The sequence below is a fragment of the Elaeis guineensis genome, chromosome 1 (assembly GCF_000442705.2).
Source record: "Elaeis guineensis isolate ETL-2024a chromosome 1, EG11, whole genome shotgun sequence".
Classification (NCBI taxonomy): domain Eukaryota; kingdom Viridiplantae; phylum Streptophyta; class Magnoliopsida; order Arecales; family Arecaceae; genus Elaeis; species Elaeis guineensis.
The window spans coordinates 175,331,380-175,358,009 of record NC_025993.2 but is presented as its reverse complement, the minus strand read 5'-3'; the positions used below and the strand labels follow the sequence as shown (position 1 = coordinate 175,358,009).

The following is a 26,630-nucleotide window of genomic DNA, read 5'->3' as shown; positions in this document are numbered from 1 at the left end:
AATGATCCATAACCAAAAAGCATTATTTGTTTTTTGGTACACATCTTGAGAATCGAAAGAGATATATTGACCAACCAATCTCCGAGTATTGATCAGTAAGAGCCGAGCCTACCTCAAAATCCAACCAATTATTATAAAAAATTATAAATTTCAGCCTTGATATGAACACAATCAAAATGTTGGGTTAAATTAAGTCCTATCTGAATCAAATTTAATTAGTGCTGCTTTGGAAATGTTAAGAATACGTACCCATGTAGAGTTTGAACTGGTCATATCAGATTGGATCTCTACACAGCTCGGGCTCTCTATAGAACGAGAGAGATATCTCTAGTTTCATCTCAACCAGTGAACTGAGCGGTGGGTGATCTCTGATTTTTTTCCTCATACATGTATTTTTGAGCAATGCCTTGATTTTCTGTTTCATAGACCGTGAAAAGTTGGTGCATGGAGGATGGTTAAAGACTAAATTACCACACCACATTGCGATTAGCAGGAACTTGAAAACCTTGTTAAGTGCACATTTTCTAAAATTTTTAATATAGAATCTTTCCATTTTTTTATCCTGCTCTTGATGTTAGCGTTGAACCTGTCTTTGACCATTTAGATTGTAGTAATGAAATGGAATTGCGGCCATGCTGAGAATTTTTCAAGTGAAAAAAAAAAGTTTGAATAGGTGTCTTAATGGCCCTCTCATACGCTACTCTGAATTTTAGAAGCTTTAAGAGGGCTCATCATGGATTAAGGGCAGGAATGAGCTCCATCACCATCAAATGTGAGATTGAATACTTCATCACTTGATGAATATTATCGCTATGATTCTTTTTGCAAGATTATTACAATCTAATATTGAAAATTGAAAGTGCAACCCCATCCATTCAATCATAGAGACAAAAAGACATATCCACATGGGCAATTCCATTATCGTCATTTCATAACCAGCTTCTAGAATAATTTGCACCCAATACCATTATTGTCATTTCATAACCAGTTTCTAGAATAATTTGTATCAAATATAAGAGAAAGTGACCTTCCCACAATACAGCCTGCAATCAGATTTGTCATAAATACCTTCTATAAAAAGGGACTATTGCAATATTTTCAATCAGATGACATCCAAACGACGACAATGGAGCAACCTTATCAAGCTCATCCTTATCAAGTGTCATACATATTTTATCAAAAAGATAAATAAAAACTATTTAAATAATTAAAAAACAATAAAATTATTTGTAACCTATTATCATTTTTATGAATTATATTTTTATATTTTATATGCAAAGTTTTATATATATATATATATTTATGCAAAGTTTTGGTGGGAAATCGATTCAGTCGCCGTGTTCAACCAGACTTGAGATTTGAAAAACCAAGAATTAACAATAAGATAGAAGAAGATCACCCTCGGCCCCAATCTGTATCACATCACCGCCGTTGATCTGGTGACCATGACTGATTAAACCTCCTCTTTATTTATGTATTAATTTTTAATTAGAAGGAGAAAAAGTCGCGGTTGGACGTAATGCGAAATCACCAAGGAACCGCGTCGTTTTTATTCCCACCCGATCTCTTTGACCTCTCTCTCTCTGTCGCCGCCGGCCGAGGAAGAATACTTCTTGCCCCAATCTCTCGTTTTCTCCTTCCTCTCTCCTTCTTTTTTCATACAGTCAAACGAGAGAGAGAGAGAGAGAGAGAGAGAGAATAGTTTAAGAGGAAATCGAGAGGGGGAGGGGGAGGAGATTTCGAAGCTTTTTCGACAGGAAAAATCCTTTCCCTTTTGTTGTTGTTTATAGAGGGATTGGAGGCAAAGGATTAGATCTCAACTCTCTCGCTCGGAGCCGGTCTTCTCTCTTTCTTTCTCTTAGGGTTGTTTTTGCGCGGCGGGATGATGAATAATTCGGGCGCTTCGGCGGCCGGCTCGAGCTCGGGATCGGGGGAAGGGTCGGCCCCCAGGAGGAATTCCAAGAGGCCTAAGTGTAATCTCTCGTCAAAATCTCTCTCTCTCTCTCTCTTTTCGGCTTGTTTTAATTAGAAATTTTATGATTATTATGGTTTTGACCCCTTTCTTGCAGGTGGGGTTTTCTCGAGATTTGTTATGGATATTTTTGGTCCACTATTATCACTTTTTTGGTTAATGGCTTTTCTTTTCTTTTTTTATTTTTGAGATTTTTGGTATCGCTAGTCTGGATATTGAGGATAAGCCATCCGATCGATCAAAAAAAAAAAAAAAAAAAAAGGAAAAAAACGTTATCGAGATTTTTAGATTTCTAATCGCTTTTTGTGGATAGCATAAGGTTTTGTTGATTAAATCAAATAATTTTCGGATCTCCTATTCTTTTCGTGCTGGATAGGTTGATTTAATATTTCGACTTGAATTTTTTTTTTTTTTTTTTGATTACCTGTTTTTATCTGTTCCCAATTTGCAGCAATAACTAAGAACTGTTGTTTGCTTTTCCTTGTGTGCTCAGATTCGAGGTTTACACAGCAAGAACTTCCAGCTTGCAAGCCGATCCTCACTCCCCGATGGGTAAGTTCTACCGAGCTTGCTTTATTATGAATTTGGGACATGTTATTGGGTATTCATTGTAGCTTATTGATTGAACAGATGTATCTGACTGCTGCCATACCATCTTTTTGTAGGTGATTTCGGTATTTACACTTGTTGGCATCATCTTTGTCCCCATAGGCGTTGTTTCGCTCATGGCTTCCCATCATGTATGCTCAATTTATTTTGTTTCAGCTTTTTGATATCCAAGTGGCAACAGCATTATTTTTGTTGTTATATAGAGTCTGTTTCTTATATGAATATGCTTCTTTCCTTAAAATAGGTCGTGGAAATTGTTGATCGGTATGACAGTGCATGCATACCACCGAACATGACTAATGATAAGGTTGGCTACATACAGAATGCAGCGATAAAAAAAACTTGCACCAGAACTCTTAAGGTAATGAGATCTCTTAATATGTGAAATTTGTAGTTCTGAAAAAATATATTAGGTAGAATGAAGCATAGGCTGTGACTTGCTTCACTTATTGCATGGATTTTTTTGTTTATTAATTTGTAAGATCACGATGATTTATATAGAGAGTATCTAGTAGAAAATTATTTCTTCAAAATTTGAACAACGTGAAAAAGAAACAGCTGTTTCTTGCAGGTGCCCAAGGATATGGATCGGCCTGTTTATGTGTACTATCAACTTGATAACTTCTACCAGAACCATAGGAGGTATGCATAAAAGCCAATATTAAGCTTAGATGAATAATTTCTATTTTAAAAGGTGTATTCATGAAATGGTAAAGAGGGTGTGCGTAGGAGCAATAGTAAAGTTTGTTAATTGTGACTTGGGTGCCATGGATTGGAAACATAGAAACAGCCTGTCCATATGTGGGAATGAGGCTGTGTGCTTTTGACCCTCTCCATTCCCTGCAATGGTAGGAGCCTTGTGCATCGGGATGCCTTTTTATTTATGAAACAATAATTAATCAATACATTATGTTGTTTGCTTTTTGACATTGATTCCGTATCTCAAAATCTATTACAATTCTTCAAGTATTGATATCAATGCTATGCAAGTCTAAGAAGAATTGTTCCTTAGGGGTAACTTATATTATTGGTTTGATAGTTTTGTATCACACCATGTTATGTAAATCTAAGAAGAATTGTTCCTTAGGGGTAACTTATATTATTGGTTTAATAGTTTTTGTATCACACCATGTCTACAGCAGTTAGATATTCGGCAAAGAAGATGTAATCTAGAGTGGTGCTTTGTACTTAACAAAGAAAACACATGTATTAGGTATAATGATGCTGATTATATTCCCACTTAACCGGCTGATGAATTTTAAATTCAGGTATGTGAAGAGCCGAAATGATGAACAGTTGAGGTCAAAGGACAAGGCAAATGATACTAGTAATTGTGATCCTGAAGCGACCACACACAATGGTGCTTCAATTCTTCCTTGTGGCCTCATAGCCTGGAGTTTGTTTAATGATACTTACAACTTCATCCGTGGCAATGAAAATATAACGGTGAATAAGAAGGACATTTCCTGGAAGAGCGACAGAGACCACAAGTTTGGAAAGGATGTCTATCCTAAAAACTTCCAGAATGGAACTCTAATAGGTGGTGCAAAACTCGATCCAAACAAATCTGTAAGTCCCTTTTTTAATTTATTTTCCTTGTTATGTTTTATATGATTTAGCTAAAACAGTGTCATTGTGAGGAAACATATATGCAGGTTGTGTTTAAGACCATTGAAGTTCTCCAGCATCTCTATAGAGAGGCCATTGCCACCATGTTTGTTAATCTTGAAGCATGAATAATGGAAATGCTGGACATCTTCAATAGTTTCATTATTTCTTCTTCATTCTAGTTAGTTGCGAAAGCCCTCTCTCCTGTCTTAAAGCTTTTTGTAGTTGCCTGTTGTTTTTGCTACCTTAATCTTTTTGCCCTGATGAGCAAAACCTCTCTGTTGATTTCCCAACTTTCTATCTGTTGGCTTAATTTGACTTGCCTTGCCCTTAGATCTTCTTACTATTAAGAATATCTTTTGATCATACACTATTACTGATTCTTTTTTCCTACATGAACAGTTAAGCGAGCAGGAGGACCTCATTGTTTGGATGCGTACTGCAGCCCTTCCAACATTCAGAAAGTTGTACGGGAGGATAGAAGTGGACCTTAAAGCTAATGATACCATAACGGTGACATTAGAGAACAATTACAACACTTATAGTTTCAGTGGTAAAAAGAAACTGGTGCTTTCTACCACAAGCTGGCTTGGAGGAAAGAATAACTTCCTTGGCATTGCATATCTCACTGTTGGAGGATTATGCTTCTTTCTGGCAACTGCATTCACTGTTGTATACTTGATAAAACCAAGGTGAGTACTTCGATAGATGCCTGTCAGCAACAACAAATGTTAAGAAGAAAATTTATCTGACATTTTCGATGCCTTCTTTGCCATTTTGATTAAGGATGGTTTGGTTGACCTCATCCAGAGTACTTAAAGAAAACTGTCTTTTCACTATTCACTTTTGACGTGCTTATATTTTGAGAAATAAGTTTATTTATTAAAGCATATCCATTTGTGACCAAGTGTTAAAAGGCAACAAACAAATAACTATACTATTAGAAGAACCTTTGTTTCCATAAAGTGCAATGCGATGACAAGATTTTTGAAAGTTCTTCATAGATGCAGAAATTTTAATGTTGACAGGTCCTTTTTTTAAACACTTATTTAGTTCGTCCTCGGCTAATGCATTAAATCATTCATGACTATATGAAGAGCACTAGGTAAAAGTGGTTAATACAAGATTAGTTCAAGAAAAGAAATGCCTATTAACTGTTAATTCATGAATGATTAAACTAATATCATTCAAGTTGGTATATTCCCCTTCTAGGGAGGAGGGAATAAACCCGGGAGAGTTATGTAAATTCTTTTATAAGGTTGCTCAAAATTTGCTTTAAGTAGCTAGTTTTGACCTCATTGTTTGATGAGAGAAACAAACCTCAGTTGGGTATGAGATGAAGCTACATAAGGCAACACTTTACCTTGCCCTTGAACAATTGGATGCCATATCTAATAAGTACTACTTTTTAAGGTGGTGTCTTTTAAGCAAAACTTAAGCTCGATGTTGAAAGGTTGTTTGATAAAATCAGAAATCCTTCCAAAATGTGATTTTAACCAATGATGGTATTTGGGATGAGGTGAATCTGTGGATCATTCAGTGTTAGAGTGAAGCTCATCTACATGTATAAATGTCAAAAAGTAATAGGTGGATTATTATATGATCCACATATGCATATCATATTGAAACATGTCTGAAGTTGTTGATCTCTTTCAAGGTTCACTTGCTTCCTCCTAGACAAGTTTTGAGTTACTCGAGATGATAACATGAATTGTCATGAGATCATTTCTTTATGATGTACTTTGGCTAGAGTTCTATCTATTATGTGTTCTGAAATATGATGTCTATATTCTTTATTTTTTGCAAGTTATATTATTTTTAAATATCGAAAGAGTTAAACATACTTTTCTTTATAAATGATGTACGATGGCTTAAGTAATGTGCATAATTAAAATACAATGTAGGTTTTCTACTCTTGCTACATTGTCCATGTTTCTGCTTTTGTAGCCAATTGTTGGTATCTCATTTTTGTACTGGCACCACAGAGAATGCCTAGCATCCATATATGCTTAACATGTTAGTCAAGGTTTACAATATTGCCTGGTTCATGTTTTGCTCACACCCAAAAACTGCTGTGTGAGTGCTTAAGTGGCTGTTCAAATCTGTCTTGATTAACCCTTAAATCTGTCTTAAGTGCCTGCCTTTTTGCTTAGCCACTCTTTAATCTGCTGGGCATTTAGATGTTTGCTTTGATGCTTAATTGGCTGTTTCATCTGCATAATCACTTAAATGATTAGCTGGCACTTTTTTTTAAAGAAAAAATATTTTCAGTATAGAAAATATATTTGACTATTAGTTCAAGTATTAAAATAATATATCCTACATATTTTCTCACATGATCTAACAACTATAATTTCTTTTTTTCCCCCTGTGATGTTGCTTTCTTTCATGGCACTGCATACCTAGAACATGTTTCATGTTAGTACACCTAAATATGCTAAGATGAGAGGGAAAAAAAACTTTTTTCGTTCTTTGCACCCGACCATAGTCAAGCTGGTTTGGTCAACACCATCGATTAAGGAAGGTTATTTTTCTATCTATTTCACTATTTCTTCACTTTTTAGATTTTATCTTATTATCTTTAAATGTTCTCCCCTTTGTATTTCTTATATTAAGTGATTGCAATCAAAACATATTTTATTCTTGTGTACCACTAACACTGTGTACCTATTATTAATCTTCTATGGTTCTCTTTTAGAATTGATGGTAAGTTAAGCCCATAAAAGGAACACATAAATTACAATTAGTTATGCATGTGTATAATCATTTATATTTTCAATTATCATTTGATGTCAGATGAACATTTTAGTTTGAACACGACAAAATCAATGCCATATTTTTCATTGCTGTCCTTGACTTCATTCCCTAAATGTTGCAGGAAACTTGGTGATCCTTCATATTTGTCATGGAACAGAAATCCTCTAGGCCATTAATGTCTCAGATTTGTGATATTATCAGATGCCCTGCCTCATATTTTGAAAACCTGTACTCTGATCTACGAACAATGTATATGAGTTACTACGGCTATGTGCCTCCTAATGGGGAATGGATTTGTGTGGAAACTAGTTCTCACGATGTATGTATAATTAGTTTAAAGAATTTATACATCTTCATTCTTTCCGTGCAAAAAATATCTTTATAGAATTCTAGATGTTACTCTGTAATGCTGATCCATCTTACTGAGGATATGGTGGTTCTATATTAGAGGGAGAACAAGTTCCTCTATCATACCAACTCAAACTCCGGCTTGGTTTTTCATCTAGTTGAGGGCAAGGATTCCATATGACTTCTGTGTTGCTTGAATTTATCAGTTATTCTCATTCTTCAGAATGGAAAAGAAGCATTCAAATCGTCTGCCAACCAGATCTAAAGCATCCTGGTTGTAGGTTTGCCTATCAGCACCAACAAACCTAGCCTTATTAAAACGGCTCAAGTTTGAACGATCCGCAGTACTCGAGGAGTGATGTTTTCCACCAAAGCAGATGAGAGAGATGCTAACAAAATAAGGCGAGCTTTTGAGTTAAAATGCAGATGATGATTTTCTAATTCATTCTTAATTATGCAATATGAAATTATCCTTCTCTGTTCTATTTTTCCCTCGAGAACTGAACCTTCAGGGACGTGAAGGCTTCTTGGGATGATCTGATTCTGAAACAAGACACTAAATTCCTGCTAGACAAAACGTAGATCAGCTTCATGAGATTCCATGTCATGCGTGGCATCACAAATGCTACTAAAAGCAGCATCTGTAATTATGCAAATCTTGATGCGCGCCATGGAATTTTGACCCAGAATTAAATGCTCTTCAGAATAATGAGGCGTGTTTTTGCATTTGATGGAAATGCTCTTGGCCCCTACCTTGCCAGAATGCCAGCCCATGCTCTTGGCAGAGGTGGAAAACTTTGTGCCAACTTAATGCAAACAATCTTTGAAACCTTTTCACCTTTTCAATTTCTTGACTCCTTTTCGACAGATTAGCACAAGTGATCTTTAAAACTTCTTGCGCTTTGGCAAGGGCAAACAAGCCAGCATGATAGGAGACAAGGGCATTTTTGTCTGGTGGTAAGAAAAGAAAGCCATCATGGCAAAAAAAAAAAAAAAAAGAAAATAAAAGAAAAAGAAAAAAACTGACAGTTGCAAATACTAGAATCAACTGTATAATTTTTGTAAAATTTCCTTTAAACAATTGGCTGTAAATTATATACTTGCATGTGCTCATATATAATGACTGATGGTGAAGAACCAGGTAATGCACCATAGCTTATAGTTGGCTCATTAAAGAACCAGATGTTGCTCGTGCTTCCCGCTTGACATAGAATTGCTTGGTCGTGTAATTTGTGAAGACACTGACAAATAAAAGTGTATCCATAATTTACCAAGGGTGCATACAAAATTTCCTTACCACCTAAACTGCAATTTTCTATAAGCTTCTGAGGAGCTAACCTGCTGATTCCACTCACAGGGTGAAGGCGTGCGGTTAGTCATTACATGGTAAAATGGAAAGAAATCGATTAATTGCTCTGCATATTCATGGTCACAATGCATCTTCAGAGTACTCTGAGCAAGAAATTGGTAAGGTATGCACCTTCTGGGTATGCAGGGTCAATGGGATGATCACATGCTGCCCCAGCTTGACGTAAAATTGTGATTTTCCTGCCAGCCATTGATGCAGCACCCTGAACATAGTTTTGACAGACAAAGGAAGGGTCATATATTGCACACACGGGAATACTAGCAGCCAATTATGACATGTGCTTAATGCAGAGAAGTCAATACAACGGAGAACATCGAAGAAAGAAGGTTGTTGGCTAATATTTGAAGAAAGTTCATCATCATCGAATTGCCACCTGTCAATGCCCTTAGAAAGAATTGTAATTGCATAAAGTTACCACATATCACAGAATTGAGTCTCCACATCAACAATATATATTGAAATATTGATTCCAGCAGATCCCATTCAGTATGACCACATATAATTGATCACAACCATGATCTTCAGGGACTGTGGTGGAGGGAGACTCGAGGACTGTAGTGACTTGGCTTCGGGGGATTCAGGAACATGCGGTGACTTCTCATCCCCTGATGCGCGATATCCAGAGCTTGCTTCAGGGATGCCGTTCTCACATGCTTCGTCATATTTATCGTGAGGCGAATGGTGCAGCGGACTGAATGGCCTCGTTTGTTGCTTACCACTCCTGTGGGGTTTGGACTGATGTTTCTATTTTGCCTCTGTCCTTTAGGGACATCCTTGTTTTTAATCTTTTGGATTTGTCTTCACACAAGGTTTGTATGGAGCACCCGTCTTACCAAAAAAAAAAAACATGATCACAACCATGATCTTCAAGTATTTTCTCATAACAGGGTTGTCCGCAAGTACATCTGAGTTGAGAGGCTCCTTGAAAGATCAAGTAGATTGTCATGGTTAGGTATCAACCTGGCATCAGAACTAAGGCCAAATTTCTAATGAAGGAAGGGGTTAGTCAAGAGAGGATTCACCCTACAAAGCTAGTTGGCTGGTAAGAAGACCTAGCTTTACTGCTTGCAATTTAAGCATAAGCAACCGGGGAATGGCCCTTCAAAATTTCCTAATATTTAGCAAGGGTCAAAGAAAGAAGATGTCAAGGTTTGATACAGGAAACTGTTAAGGTTCTCTGAGACAAAAATCTCAGCCAGAGTTATATTAAGATACAATTCCCAACTTCAATGCATCAAGGGGAAAAAATGCCTTCAACGTGTTATTAGCATGGATGCAAATTAGCATTGCATTAAGAAGGTGGCAAAAGAACATCAGCATTGGGGAAGTAGGTAAAGTGCTACTAGTTGCTATAATGAACTGATGTTGTCTTCATATAGTGCCAATCTATGTCAATATACTATGACAAAAATGCATCAGCAAATGTGCAAGAGCTATGGTCAACTGCAAGTGCAAATCTGTTTCTTGGTGATCAAAGTGACATATTCCAAAGCTTAACAATTTATGTTACAAAATCTCCATTTTGATCATCATATATTGATGATGAAAATAACCATGAAGTTCACCTGGTCATAGTATGACTTAAAAAAAAAAAAAAAAAATCACCCTATGCCATAATTGCTTCTGATATGCAAATCTGGAAGCTCTCTATACTGACTCGTTCATAAATTAGCTTACATAAGCATCATATGCAATAGCAGCCATGATAATTCTTTTTAAAGCTTCCACTATAACATGGCATCACATCAACATCATTTTACCCTGGTAAATAATGGGAAGCAGCAATAGAGTTTATCCATAAGCATAAACTACAGCTAAGTCCTATGGTCGACACCCAGCAAGCTAAACAGTACATACAGATCAATTAGTACAATTGATGATACCAAATTGGAACAGGTAAATTTGCAAGCAGCATTCTGCATGATTCTGTTTTTTTATTTCAGGATTCACTAATGGATATTCTTCGTCTAACAACATAAAAAAAGAATGTACATACAGAAGTCTATCTGTAACCAAATTCAATAACAATGGCAAAGCCAAATTCAAAATCTGGGATGTTAAGGAATTAACAAGGCTGCAAGTATCTCACCTAATTAACAACCCTTTAACATCATAACACAGTTCTCAAAAATTAAGTATCTCAATCAAATGATGAAACTTCAAATCACATTAAAATTCATGATAAATAGAAATGTGTGACTTGCCTGAAGGATTCGCAGAAACAGTCCACTTTGAGTCATAGCTCCTGAACATGAACATGTCATGAGTAGACCACCTGTGCTTGTAATTTGCATTGCCAGTGCGTTTAAATTTCTATACATACCAGATGCACTATGTAGCACCTAACACAAACAACATAAATAAGCCTATGATCATATTTAATTATCCCGACAGGTCCGCATGCTCGCACAAAAATAGTTGATACAAACAAACACATTCATGGCTGTTGAGATCAAAATTTTGCAAAAAAAACCTCAACACAGTTAGTATGGATTAACTTTACTCCAGAGGAATTAGATATGAAAATTAACTAAGGTACAACCACTGCATTCTCAGTGACATAGATGAATGTACATCATTAAATTTAAAAACAGTAGAAAGGTTGACTTGAACCATATTCAGGAATATTTATCTTAATCAAATAATTGGAAAGTAAAATTTCAAACTTTATCCTTTCAAAGGAGACATCAATTCAACTGCTTTTATATTTTGCTTTTAAAATGCTGAAGCAGCTGAACTAAGAAATCATGAAAACTAATTCCAGAAAAGCTTATTTCTTCCACACCACCAGGAAAAAAAAAAAAAAAATCCACGGATCTAAATAATTTTGCAGCAAGCAGGTGTCAGAATAACAAGCACCTTTCTTCGAGGAGCTAATTTTGGTGGATCCAAAATTACTAAATCCCAAGTTTCATTTCTGGATGCAGCCCCTTGCATAAAGTCTGTTGCATCTTCTCTTAGAAATGAAATTTTCCCAGGGTCCAGATTGTTAAGAAGGATATTTTCTTTGGCAAGCTCCAAAGAAGGCAGTGAAGAATCGATGCCTGAAAATGTTCAGAATAATAAAACTTAAGCATCATCCTAACAGAATCTGCAACAAATTAGTCCAAGTACATCCCATATGCAGTCTGACTCAGTAATTTTACAATGATCAGCCACATAATACATGCACACAACAGAACAAAACAAAACAACCAGCTTGAACATCCAAAGAAACATTTTCTAAAAGACTCCCAACATGATATAGTTTACAAGCTTACAGTATTTTACCAATGACATCATTAGCACCACCCCGTGCTGCATTCAGAGCAAAACCTCCACTATAACAACAAACATCAAGAACTCTTCTATCTTTTGAGATTGACGAGATAAGGTGACGGTTGTCACGTTGATCTGCATAAAACCCAGTTTTTTGACCCTCCAATGAGATCAAGTAACAAATTCCATTCTCCATTACCTGTAAGGAAGGACCAAGAAAGAAAAGAACACTTGAGCATCTTTCACATGCTATATGTGATTAGAACTAGTAAAAGAAACCCAAAGTTAGGTCTTATGAGATATGGATCAGATTGATCGATGTGCTGTCTACAAGCTATATGGGGAAAAAAACCCAATGAATGTATTCGTCTTTAACAAATATGAACCATGTCAAGAAATAGAGCTAGAATTGTGTGAATGTAAGTCATCATAGCTGAAGGTCTACAGGATTGCCTTTCATTGACATTGATCATGCCAAAACTATATATGATATAAATAAACAGACAACTGATGTAAATAATTCTGCAACATGTTATCCCAAGTTGTTCCAAAGAACATTTAACTCTAAGCATCTTTTGTAGCATGACTGTGCATCAAATGCAACACATAAATCACACGATTTTTAACTTTTATGAGAACAGCTAAAATGGGCTAAACCACCTCTTAAAACAATGTCCTCTGCAAAGTATTTGTAAACAACCCACCACATCCACATAGTTTGTGCTTATGGAAAACCGACAAGAAATTTAAACATCATGGCTTATAAATATCAGAAGAAAAAACACTTTATAATTAATAATAACTAGTTCAAGAGAATAAATTGGCCTTTGATTCTCTAAAAATAAGTATTTGACATAGCAAGACAAAGAAAATAAAAAAAATGAGCAACCATATTGCAATTTCACTACGGTGGATATGGAACTGCTGGAATTAGTATATTGGTATTCAATGTTGATATGTTGATTTATAACTGGAAATAATCTAGATATTCAGACATTAAGTTTAAACTAATTTTAGAATTTTACCTTCACTTTTCCAGAGCATGGAGCTGGACCAGAATATCTTTGCTCTGGTATATCCAGTCCTTCTTCTTTTAAAAGATCAATTGATGGTCTCCACTTTATATGATTTATACCACAAATTTTACCAACAAGAAATTCAATTTCTTGTTTATATTTCTCTACCCAAGCAGCAGATGAAGCTACTACAGCGACATCACAAAAAACATCCACGATTAGACCTGACAACCTGCACCCCCGCCCCCCCCCAAAAAAAAAAAATTTAATGAATATGATAAAAGCATGTGTGGAGAAACCAAGCACGATAAAAGAAAGTAAACAAAAAGTCACTCCTTTGTTCTTAGCCAAAGGATAGGAAAAACATGTCAAGAAAGTCACACTTTGAGCAAATACGATGAAACAAGTCTATTCCAAAAATGAGAGGATTAATATCATCATACAGTCCATACTTTGCAAAGTATCACTTCCTTGCTACCATGGTGAAAAGAAGTCTGGCATTTGACAGTAGTTTCTTTAGTTGTCCCATGATCTTCATTGAAGATACATGCCATCATTTGCTTCACACAACAGTTTAAGTTATATAGTAAATCTATTTGCCCATCTAAATTGGAAACCAAGATGGTTTATAATTTTAAACATTTAAATACTAAAACAACTAATTAGTGAATCCTTAATATTGTTCTTATATAAGCATGTATGCAAAAAGTAAAGAATGCTGGTGGAGCAGATACCAAGTTGCATGGCATGCCATACAAAATTGAGATTTCACTATGTTACTCATATCAGCACATATGTGGACACTTGTGGACAAATATCCAATAACTTTGGAAAATTTTCAAACCTTAAATCAAGTCAAGCCATTAATCTTACTACCGGAAACTGCCCCTGTTTGGTCACTAAAATGTATAGGGAAAGAATTCCTAAGAATTGAAGTTTCAGTTTTAGGCACGTAGATGTTTCTAGCTGAGCCTGTGATGGTGAGGCTATGTGGTAATCCATGGGGATCCAGTGGAGGCATTTGGTCATGAAGCAAGAATGCGACTAAGAGATATCGATGTCAGGATAGTGCCTTGGAGCTGGCCAAGGGTTTGGACAGCCAACACGTCATGCCAAGAAGTTGGATAGTGGTTGCATTAAGATGTTGCTGGGTAATGGATATTTATTAAATTGGCAAGCTTGGATTCCAGGTGGTAGTGTGCAATTGTGTGCAAACAAGCTGTGAATACAGAAGTTTTGGGCAGTGCAGCTGTGGAAAGGATGCAAGACATTTTGCATAAATAGGATACTAGCTTAACATTTTTCACGTCCTTGCATGTGTGATATTGAATCTAAAGCTTAAAATAACATGTCACTAACAACAAACTTGGAATAAATATTAACTGTTACACATACCTTAAAGTGAACTTAAATATCATATCATTTTGATAATCTGATTTATCTATATCTATATCTATATCAATACCTATACCAATATACAGTGTCAAAACCCTTACAACCTCTCCTTCCATCCCACATATATCTAGAACTAAGTAGCTATAAGTAAGGGTGCAAGAAGAGGGAAAATTTAATAAGTTAGGAGGTGGAAGAACCTACAGAGTGTCCACAATTTACATATTTAAAATCAATAAATATTTATTATTATAATTCCAGTTGTTTTTTCTTTTGTAATGAATAGAATAGCTAGCTTGTAGAAAATTCGCAACACGTTAGTGTAACTTTTCTTCACTTTGCTGAACAGTGTTATGGGACAGAAATTTCACAAAGAAAATGATGCAGCAGATGTGTAACTGCTATTCTTCATCTCACTGACAGGCAATACAATGTGAAATACCAGATATCAGTGCAAAAACGGGACCTTCATAAGTAGTGTCTGACTTTCTGCAAGACTTCTGAATTACATACAGGGATAGCATAAAAAGTGTATTATTTTTTGTAAGACTTCATCTCACTGACAGACTATACAATGTGAAATACCATATACCAGTGACAGCAGAAACAGGACTTTCATAAGGGGGGAAAAATTTGTTGATTGGTATTATGCAAGTCATATCAAATGATAAGGTTATGGAGCCAAGAATCAGATCCTACATAGAATGTTGCTGAAAGGACATGCCCCCAAAATTAAGCCATTAATTTGATCTCACATGTAAGCACCCTTGATACATAAACAAGACTGAGTCCTATCAACCATAGACCATGAAAGTGAATTGGATTTCCAAAAGTGGAAAGAAATCTTGGCTAAGAAGGCCAAATTAGTGCAGTGACATGTAAAGTTGAAACAAAAGCTTGAAATGGAAGTAAAGGGAAAAGGATGACTTGAAATTTATAGAAGCTCAACAAGGCCAAGTATTAGATTTTCTAATATAATGAAAGCAAAGGAAGGTTTGACAACACTAAAAAAAATAACAACAGAAATAGAGATCCAAAAATATTGAAGGGGCATAAAAGGCAGGAAAAAAGAAGGGATATATATAGCCAAACCGCTAGTTGAAAGGATGGAGTTTTAATAGTATTTATTGGCACTAAGAACCCTACAGTTACCAGAAGTCCATGCTAGAACAATAGCCAAAAAAGAAAACTAGGTCTGAAAAATGGAGTAGTTTTTAAAGCTAAGAATTATGCAAAAATACCAAAGATAATTAAGAAGGAAGCATATTTAATGAATCACTAGCGGGGCAGGCAATAGCTTGAGGAATTCAATTGAACCTCACATTGAAGGGATATAAGTGAAGTTCTTCCGTAACATAAGTCAGATGGTACAGAGACCTTTAAGATGGCACAAACTATCAATGCACCTAATGTAGTCTATAATTAGTTTTTCACCCTCTCTTTCACATATATCAACATAAGCAAAAAAACACAGCCTACTATATACAATTAGTTGTCAACTAGCTAGATCTATTAGTACAAACATAAAATATCAAGCAACATACATACTCTTAGCAAGACAGCAGAAATATTTTCCCTTAAATTAGATCAAGGTATTTTGATAGTAGGAGAGATGCATAACAATCATGATGCCAGGTTGCCAACGTACATCAGACAAAACCTTAGGTCTATATACTTGAACAAAATACAAAGAAGCATTCATATTTTCCTCTTCTTTTTTTTTTCTTGAAGGGACAGATTAGTTGAAGAAGCATGGAGCACATAAAGAGTCTATACTGTAGTCTAAAGTTCCACACCTATCCCCTTCACTATTAACAAGACGATATACATTCGTATCAGCTGAGGGAAGTCCCATACTTTGACGTAAATCTACAGCAGCATCAAATCTTGTTTCAAGCAGTTTTTCCATGTTTAGTGCACAAAAAGGATCCCTGAGATGCAAGAACAGAACTTAGGGGATGCAAGTAATAAGCAAGAGCATGAAAATTCCTGTGTTAATAAAGGATTAAAGCATATAAAAATCTTGGCAGAAATATGGAATTAACCTTGTTGCATCTTCTTCTAGCTGCATAAGCCTAACACAAAACATTGAAACTGAGTTGTATAAACCCCATCCAATGGGCTTTTCTGACCCATCTGCCACCAGCACAATATCACCAGTTTTAGGAGGTGGTCTACCAATTATTCTATCAACTGCACCACTATAGACCATTGGACTTCCATCTCGAAAGATTTGTGTCTTTCCTTTCTTCAAAACCACTTTCGCCAAACCTAAATATATGATATTGTCAGCAATTTACCATGGCGTGGTCTTCATTATATTGAATATATATCAAGAATTCCTTCTATCAAACATATAGCTCAGCACAATCAGGTATGTATTATCTAAACGTAAATAACTCTTCTATACTTGATTATAACAGTTCAAACCAAACTCATGAACATTAACTTCAGGGTGATTTTGCAACTGGAATCTTTAGCAACTATCTTGCACAGAGGAGCATATCGTACACAAAACTGGAGAATGTGTATTCCATTGGTACAAGGGCATTAGGTTCTAATGATCACTCTGTCTGGTTAATTTTCTTTGACTAAATGGCTAAAAATATCATGAAATAAGAAGGGAAACAACGAAGCATTTCTACCGGTCATATTGGTTGGAACTGTTACCATCTAGGGTTATAAGCCCTTTAAATGAACATATGGTCCATAAAAATATTAAATCACTTAATGAGACTAGGAAAATAAGAAAAGTATTGCCACCACAAGAAGCAAGGACCTAGCTTTTAGTATGTACCCAGTCCATGCCATACTCTTTAGATCAGGCAAGTCTGGAATAGGCATGGTAAAAGGGGTTTATAGCATGACCAGGAACGTGATCAGTATACAATAGCGCAACACAATATGACACTATAACATATATCATTCCTGTCCCCTACACCCATCTACAAGTTTTGCAATATTGATTTCAGTACTAATTGGCACATGCTAATGCAATATCAATAAGGGTCAGTTCATCATATTGAAAATTGGTACACTCTCTATTAAGTATCAGTTCACCACTGATATGGTAGGATATGCTAGACATGAAGCAGTACAGTCTAGTACAATGAACCATGCCCACCTAGATCTCCATCCCTTACCCCACCTAGCATGACCTTTATCCCCTATCCCAACTCTAGCTCATCCCTTCTTCCTAACTACATAGCAACTCACCAACACCATTCTTACCACCACCATCAACAACACCTCTTTCGACTCCAACACCACCGTCATCATTATACCCCCATCAACACCACTATTATTGTCACCAACACTATTACCATCACTTACACTACCTCCCCAAACACCATCAGCACCACCTCCATCACCTCCTTAAACACTAGAACCAGCACCACCACCTCCACCTCTATTATAAATCTCATCTGGTGGTACAAATTCTAATTGTAGACTATGAATCATTCTCTACATTTAATCTTTTGCATCTAACATAAAAAAAATGAACAAATATTGAAACTAACCTATGTAAAAAAATGGTGTACTTCCCCTCTTGAATCTTCAAATACTCAAATTAAGCATCTCTTTTTTTAAATCAAAATATTAGGACAATATAAATATTTATTATCAAACTCATTTGTTTATATACACTACTAGTAATGTGCAGAAGGAATAATTGATGGTTTTAAGAATTTGATGAAATATGAATTTAGTAATTCTTGTGGGAGATGAGTGCTATTAAGGGCTATAATATGTGAAGAATAAGTGATTCATGTGTATGAGGAACACTCCTATGGATGATATGAAGGTTCAAATTATGCTTTGAGGATTTTTTTTTTTTTTTTGGGTCAAAAATAAGTGTGGAGTAATTTTTTTCCTTTACTATTCTCCTAATGCATCATGACACCACTACAAATTTTTACCATTGTGCTAATACATCTTTCCTTGGCATCCAGTAAAGCCCTCAATAGGTGACACTTGCAACAAGCGCACACATGCTCAAGCGGAGTCCTCAGACACCTTTAGAGCCTATCTTGCATGGTTCGCTGTACCGTCCTATACCAGATGGTACAGGGCAATACCATACCATACCGGTACATTGAATTATCCCGTACAGATATAGTCGGACCGTACTATACTGTGTACCGACACTATAATGGAATTTACCGGCATGAGGTCTGGTACCGAGATGGCGAACCTTGCTATCTTGACATGCTGATAGGCTATGTGATATCTCCACATAGGTGTGGGAGCAATGATAGGAGATAAGAGAGAAAGAAGATATAGGTCAAGCAGAAGCCATGATGCTACCACTCCAAGATATCCATGTTACCAATATTGTACCATTTTAGATGGAGTAAGGTAGCCAGAAATATAAGGAGATGTCATCATCCACAGTTCCTCCCGCTATGTCTTCCTTTGCCTCCTTTACTCAGCCACTCCCAAGCGTTGGATATTTCATGCAGATGGTGGTTTGAGCTTCCAAATAAGGAGCCAACAAGCTTCAAATCTCATCATTGAATGATTACTAACCAGTTATGAGGTGTTTGGATGCCCAACTGCCCTATCGCTATGATATAGAATGCATGGGTGGGAAATACACCAATAAAGCCTTTGACACAGGTGAGAAGAGAAGGAATAGAAGGGGAGAAGTTTGAGCATTTGGAGAAGTAGCTGATCCTACAATCCAGGATTTTCAGGATACCAAAAAGACCTTTAAAATTGAATTATGGTATCCTGTATGAGAAGTGGTTGGAGACTTGAGCTCCAACTCAGTAACCATTTGAATAACCCCTCCAATATATCATCTCAAGTGTCTCTCCCGGTACACCCCATTCACGCACCAAGGCACTCACCTCATAATCTTCTCAAACATTTCATCAAACAATATATGGACCAGACAAAACTTTAGGCTTATACTCGGTTTTAGAGAGAAATCTATAACTCTCTGTACCATTGCCTCATGAAAACCCATCAACCAGTCAACAAACCTGAAACAGGAGATGGGTTTGGTGGGAGAAAAACCAGACCATGCACAAAATCTCACTTTTTTCTCCACTTCCAAAGTTCAGAAGCAACAGAAACCAAGATGGAATTATTGTAGAAAGAAGAGAGAACCTTTGCGGTTGGCGGCGATTTCCTTTAAGGTAGAGGCAGTGGTGGCGGAGGTGGCGGGCGATGAGGAGGGAAGAGAGGAGATAGATTTCATCAGACGAGCGGGAAGCTGCATTCGGAGCATTGTATCGTCCGAACCGACGGCAGCCCTCTTGACAAGCTGTGTCTGCGCGTGTTTCCCTCGCTGCACCCTAAGCAGTTGGATAGACGAAGATAAGGAATTGGAATCATGATACGTTGCACTTGGAGGACTCGGCCATTTCGGCGGCATAGCATGGCTCTTGACCCCTTGTTTTGCAGTCTTTGGCAGGGCCCAAAGGCCTTGGCTAGACCTGAGTTTTAGATGGACGAGATCACAAATTCAGAAAGTGCAGGCTAGCTCAACTTGGATGTGTTTGCTTGCCAGAATTCTTGATTTGGCTGCTGCTGCCGCTGCTGCTACATGCCATGTGGACTAGTTGTTGATTTCTCTGATGCTTCCATTTTTTAGGCCAGATTGCAAGGTGCCATAGAATGAATTGTAGCTGTGACATGGCTTAAGGCTGCTATGATCGAGGCGGGGATTGACTTCAATATCATGATTTGTTGGTTACAAATTGGTTATGTGTCTATCTTCTCCTTCAATGAATGCCATTATCTTACTACAAGATATCGGCTACTATATATTAGATGGTTTCCATGATTTTTAATCATTTTTATGTTTTTAATTTTTATTATTTTTTTTATATATATCTCCATTATTGTTATTTTGTGAAACATTGGATTCAGCTGTAAAGTTCAACTATTATAACTTTATCGTTTCTCCTTGTTCTTGTAATTTAATCCAATCTAAGAAGTGCAAATGCAAGTGATCTTGCATTTTATTACCTTTCCAACTAGTATATCTTAGGTGGGTTTATTAATTTTGAATCGAAGACCAAACCATTATAGTAGTTATAGACCATGTCTAATATCATAATCCCATGTTAATTAATTAAAAAGATTTATTTGCTTGGATCGGTCCTCCTTATAACAGCTTAGGCAAATTCTTTGTGCACCATGGGCAGTGTAAAAAATTCGATGTGAAGCACACCATCTTGTCTGATTGGTCCACGTAGTCATCACTTTTCAACACATATTTAATACCTGTAGATCGATTTTTTCATTTAAAAAATTTGTAGGATGAAAATATCCCTATTCTTTGATAAAATTATGACATCCTATATCTATATTATGATATTCTATATCCAGAAAGTCATAATTTTTGTCCATAGGATATCATAATATAATGTAAGATGTCATAATATGCACAGGATGTTATAATTTTTTCTAAAGAATAAGGATATTTTCGTAATTCAAAATTTTTAAACGAAAAAAATAATCTACAGACATTAAATGTCCGCGTTGGAAAGTGATTGGATAAAAATGTCCCTTCCATATTATGATATCCTGGGTTATATTATGACATCTTAGGCAATAATATGTCATAGGATGTCATAATTTTTTTCAAAAGGCAGGGATATTTTTGTCATATAAAATTTTTAAACGAAAAAACTGACCTGCAAGCATTAAATGCACGTTGGAAAGCGGTGACTACGTGGACCAATTAGATAAGACGATTCACTCCATATTGAATTTTTTACACTACCCATGGTGCACAAAAAATTTCTCTAACAGCTTAAGTTTTTTGTCAGCAAATTCATGACACCAGGAACCTAGAATATCCCCAGCCCGCTTAGGCAAGGGCCACCTAAATAGCCCAAATTAACCAACGGTCACTCATCAAACTAGAAGTTCACTTGGGCAATTGAGTATCTCTTGGGTCGCCCAATCTCACTTTATGCTCACCCAGGCCTCAACTCGTTTATGTGAGACACTAAAATCTGATAGAGAAAGTCTTTATGCACCGTATTGTCAAGTAACAAAATTGATGTGGAGCGCACCACCTAATTATATTGAAGCATATAGTGCATTTTATGATGAGATAGATATTTAATACCATCCAGCCTTTTGTTTCTCCAATTTTAAATGATGAAAATATCTTTTCCTTCATAGAACAAAAAAAAATAGTATTATTACTTCCTGATATCTTGTATGATTTTTCATGAATATATATGATATTCTGAATCATATATATCACTTTCTGTATATTTATGACTTCCTGAATAATATATATGACTTCCTGATGCTTTGTATTATTTTTTATGAATATATATGACATTCTGAATAATATACATTAATTTTTGTGAATATACATGATATCTTCAATGATATACATGGCTTCCTAATGCCTTATATGACCTTCTGTGAATATATATTACATCTTGAATAATATATATGACTTTCTGTGAATATATATGACATCATGAATAATATATATGACTTCTTAATGCCTTATATGACTTTCTATCAATATATATGACATCCTAAATAATCTATATGACTTCCTATTATTATATATGATGTCCTGAACAATATATATGACTTTCTGTTGGTCATATAAGGCATCAAGAAGTCATATATATTGTTCAGAATATCATATATATTCACAAGAAGTCAGATATATTATTCAAGATGTCATATATATTCACAGAAAGTTATATATATTATTCAAGATGACATATATATTCACAGAAAGTCATATAAGGCATTAGGAAGCTATATATATTGTTCAAGATATCATAAAGATATAGGAAGTTATATATATATCATTCAGAACGTTATATATATTCATAAAAAGTCATACAAGACATCAGAAAGTAATAATATTATTTTTTTCTTTGTTCTATAAAGAAAAAGATATTTTCATCACTAAAAATTGGATGAAGAAAAAAATTGAGTGGCATTAAATGTCTGTCTCATGTAAGTGCGCTATGAGTCACAATATTATTGGATGATGTACTCCTATAGCACTGCACATGGTGCACAAAGAATTACTCAAACCCAGCAAGGACTAGACTCAAGTGCTTTCTTGTTAAACCACTTACCTTATTAAACTACCTAGCCCCTATTTCCCACCAAACAGAGTTCTCCTCTATTTCCGACCAATAGGCAACTGCCTACACTATGCTTCCCTGCTAAATCGACTATATCTTATAGAGTTCCTTTCTCTCTAAATCTTTGTCTCTCTCTTTGTTTAGTTGGAGTCCTATCTCAAACATGGCATAAGATTATTACAACTATCCCAACACAAACATCTTCAGTTTATTTAGAAGATGGGATGTCCTGATTAGAACTTGGAGCATGTATGCGTTCTAAAGAAAATACTCTAAGGAGGTTCGGGTTGGGTATGGATAAGGACATGTTCCATTCTAAACCCCATTTAATATAATCTTAATATATGTCTTCCTTTCAAAAATATAATTATTTTATAATATTTACATGTATCTAAGCTGATTTATTCCCTCTTATCTATCCGTTCCGATCTGATCCCCATCTCTACTTGACTCAAACCAAATCGACCCAAGGCGGGTACAAAACAAGTATGAGTATGGAATTTTAATTATTGGACGGATATGGATATTGGCCAATCAGACCAATATCCGATCCGTTGCCATCTCTATGTTTGCACCTAATGAGTCATTTATTGGAAGATTAGAGTTGTGGAAGAGCTCAAGTATAATTGCACACAAAAACTCTCTAGGAGAGAAGTGTGATGCTAGTTTATGCTTCTGTTCCTAATTTTCATGAAGGATGATGGTGGTGGGTAGGTGGTAATTACAACCTGTTAGGTTTCTTCGAGTCAAGTTGGTGCTTCAACTTATCTCATCAACTTTATATTTAAAAGCCCATGATAACATGGACAAATATGGTTGTGGTGGGTGCTGCTATTAGTTTTACTAATTATTTTATGATTTAAAATTTTAAATGAATACTGATCTTATGAATATTTTTTTTATTTTATTATTATGTTAATCTGAATCATTCATATCTTGCTCTATTTAATCGGCCTATATAAGGCAATACCCAATCAGCTTAAATAAAATGCTTGAGAATAATCTATTAATGATTTATTCATTCAAGCTTCCTTATTTGGCTCCTTCTATTGGGCTAGCCATTATGGAGCTTCCTTTTATGAGCTATCTTTCTATATTGGATTCTTTTCTCTATTGTAGCCTGTCTATATATTAGCTAGAATGAGAGAAGAAGAGAGAGAAGATTCTATTGTTTTTTACTATTCTCTTACTCTCTTATTTTACTAGGCTCCGAAAGCTTTTTTGATTCACATCTAGTCTTCTTAAAGCCATGCTGATGGGGGGAATGAGTGGTTATCTACTAGATCGTTGTATTTCTGGAAGTGGGCATCAATAGCCTCGCACGTGGGGAGGCGATATTGCCTCTAGGATAGCACTTTTAAGTGTGCCTCGATTTCAGGTCATTCTCTAATTTTTTCAATTTAACATCTCATTTCTTAGAAGAGAATCATACATGATTTTGTTTTATCTATCTTTTGTCTATTATCATATTTCCAACAATCTAAAAGTGATAGTCATATGCATTTGATAGATTGTTATCATTTAAATCATAAAAGTGCTACATACTTGTATAGATTAAAGTTATAATCTATTTTATTACTCTTTATTTCTAGATTTTGTATTTCTCCCTTAGATCTTTTGTCTATCATTATAAATTAAAATGAGATCCTTCACTCAACTTATGGATATATCTTGTTTGGCCAAACCAAGTCTCTTTGATGGATATAATTTCTGTAGATGGCAAAACCAAATTAAGTTTTGGTTAACCACATATCCTTAACTTCATCTCCACTATTTTTGACCCCCTTGAAGGTAATAGTAGTGAGTCCTATCCTTTGGGTGTGATCAAGTCCATTGACGGTGGTCATGGGCATAGTAGGGGTCATTAGAAAGGTAAAGAACATGGGGCCTCCTCCAATAATATCCAGAAATCCAAATCCGTCTCTTCATCTACTTTATCACCATAACTTCTAAACTACCACTGCCTAAACCGCATCTTAAGTGCTTTTTTGGAGAGGCTGATATTTCTTTGTGGTACTGAAATTAAGTGCTAAAGAATTTTGGTTAATCCTAAAATAAAAATATGGCCAAGAAGATCTTGATTAAAAGAGGTTCGTACAAAGCCTCGAACCTTATAAAATTCAAAGTAGTGACACCAGGCCCATAAATGATTAATTGCATGTATTTGAGTATATAGTTGAACAACTTAAATCTAGTAGTGTGACACTTGATGCAATTTTTTTTGTAACTAGTTTAATTGATAAATTGCCCTCATCATGGTCTAGCTATATGAATAAAGTTAATCACATCTAGGGAGAACTCTCTTTTAAGTATGTTCTAAATTTTATAAAAATTGAAGAGAAAAATAGAAATAAAGATGAAATTTTTAATGAAAAGTAGCCTAAGATGAATATGCTAAAGATCACTCCAAGCCTCGCAGTAACCAAAACCATCAAAATAAATTTAAAAATAATAAAAAAATATTTTTACTATAGTAAAAACAATAATAATAATAACAAATAACAAAAGTCCGAGGGTGGAAATGGTCATTGCTGCTTCATGTGTAGGAGGATCAATTACTTGATAAAAGATTATTTTTATAAGAAGTTTGCTCTCACTACACCTAAGAAGAATGGTTCGATCGCCCGTCGTCCTAAAATTAACATGGTGACATCTGGGCCAGCTTCTCTGAGATAATTTTCAGATCTTTTTTTTTCCTCCTAAAGTTAACATGACTGTTGAAATAAATGATTGGTAAATAGATACAAGAGCTAATATTCATGCATATTTCGTAGGGATGAAAGTGATATGGATATTATCTGTCTGGATTTGTTTTGATATCTAAATTAATTTGGATATGGATAAAAATTTAAAGATCCATTTTGATATCCGTATTCATATCCATATCTGTCAAAGAAAAATAGATATAGATATGGATAGACAACTATCCGATCTATATTTGAATATCCGAATTTATATGTAATCTTTTATAATTTTATATAGTACTTATTAATTTTTTAAACAAATATACAACTATATAAATATATTATTAACTTGATTTATTATCTATTTAGTAATATCTTTGATCCTTTAGTCATAAAATTTAATTATCTAAGTTATATCCATAATTATATTCATACTTCCAGTATTTAAATTGTATCCACATTCCTTTAAAATAAATATAAATATAAATTTTTGCATCCAAATAATATTTGTATCTATATTTATATTCGTCTGACAAAATAAATATGGATATAGATATGCTAGTATCTGATCTGATTTCAATCCTAATATTTTATTCGTTCCACTTATCAAGTTAGATCATATCAGGTCATTGATTATTTAATTCTCAAGATGGACAAGCCTGACAGATACAAAGGCCCGCAGCTTGTAGCCCAAGTGCTGGACCAGCACATAGGTGCATGAACACGTGCAGCCCAAGATGCGTGCAGGTCCAGGCGTGCGCCCATGCGACGCAGAGCAGTGTGTGATGCGGTCCACCATGGACCACGGGAGGAAATACAGTCCATGCATCTTCTATGGACCACCGTGGTCTAAATTCAGTTTATCACGGTGCACATGCGGCTTTGTGCGATCCGACGGCCGCGACACGTGCAGACGCATGATCTAAGGGTCAGAGAAGCTTGCGGGAGAGATCCGATGATTCAAACTAGTTCTTGAGTCTTGATATAATTCTGATTTTGATCTGAAGTGAGTTTGAGGCATTTAATAGGGGTACATAGGCTTTGGAAACAGGTGTGGTGGCCAGAAGTCTTAAGTAGCAGCTTGGTGTGAGCAGCATGCAGTAGCAGCGGCAGAGAACTGCGAGAGCAGCTGCAGAGAGGGTTTTTCTTGATGTTTTTGTGAGAGATTTTGTAAGGAGTGCGTGCTTCTTATTGAAAAAGAGAGATTTATGAGAGTTGAGAGTTTATAATCTCCTCTTGTATTTATTTTCTTTCATAATGAAGTCTTTGTATGTTCTGTGGAGATAAGTCTTGGGCTGATCCATGTATTTGATTGTATCTTTTTTATTTCTTTTTTCTTCGTGTTGCAGTGTTGACATCATCACCTATGTTAGCAATCTTGAGTGAGGGATTCATATTCCGTACTCGTGAGGAATCCTTCCCAACATCAATGCATTAAGAACATAACCCCATATCATAAATCAATGACCAGCAAACAGCAGCCTATCCCAAAATCTCATATGACAAAGATATAATGTGGTAAGACAAACT

General features: G+C 35.5%; 2 protein-coding genes and 1 long non-coding RNA gene across 3 annotated transcripts; 1 reads left to right on the top strand and 2 right to left on the bottom strand.

Moving 5' to 3' along the window:
• Positions 1-1,430: 1,430 nt before the first annotated feature.
• LOC105039711 (ALA-interacting subunit 3) lies at positions 1,431-7,333 on the top strand. The gene is made up of 8 exons (XM_010915965.4): positions 1,431-1,973; positions 2,466-2,524; positions 2,638-2,712; positions 2,826-2,942; positions 3,153-3,223; positions 3,850-4,150; positions 4,592-4,881; positions 7,068-7,333. Exons 1-8 carry the CDS (start codon positions 1,883-1,885, stop codon positions 7,120-7,122), a joined length of 1,059 nt encoding a protein of 352 aa, XP_010914267.1. The 5' UTR covers positions 1,431-1,882; the 3' UTR covers positions 7,123-7,333.
• A 997-nt stretch (positions 7,334-8,330) lies between these two features.
• LOC105039712 (uncharacterized) lies at positions 8,331-19,732 on the bottom strand. Its single transcript, XM_010915966.4, is given in 9 exon segments — positions 8,331-8,865; positions 10,868-11,005; positions 11,523-11,707; positions 11,934-12,120; positions 12,947-13,169; positions 16,126-16,260; positions 16,375-16,600; positions 19,445-19,618; positions 19,621-19,732. Coding segments are annotated over 9 exon segments (1,494 nt in total). The 5' UTR covers positions 19,718-19,732; the 3' UTR covers positions 8,331-8,736.
• On the bottom strand, positions 9,040-10,858 carry LOC140854061 (uncharacterized). The gene is made up of 2 exons (XR_012137191.1): positions 9,686-10,858; positions 9,040-9,584 (listed from the first exon to the last, which is right to left on the bottom strand). It is a non-coding gene; the product is annotated as an uncharacterized lncRNA (long non-coding RNA).
• Positions 19,733-26,630: the final 6,898 nt, after the last annotated feature.

Excerpts from the sequence above, each read along its gene's own strand:
- LOC105039711 (XM_010915965.4), top strand. The coding sequence starts at position 1,883 with ATGATGAATAATTCGGGCGCTTCGGCGGCCGGCTCGAGCTCGGGATCG. Across the intron at positions 2,525-2,637 it reads CGATCCTCACTCCCCGATGG|GTGATTTCGGTATTTACACT; the intron begins GTAAGTTCTACC and ends ATCTTTTTGTAG. Across the intron at positions 4,882-7,067 it reads GTATACTTGATAAAACCAAG|GAAACTTGGTGATCCTTCAT; the intron begins GTGAGTACTTCG and ends TAAATGTTGCAG.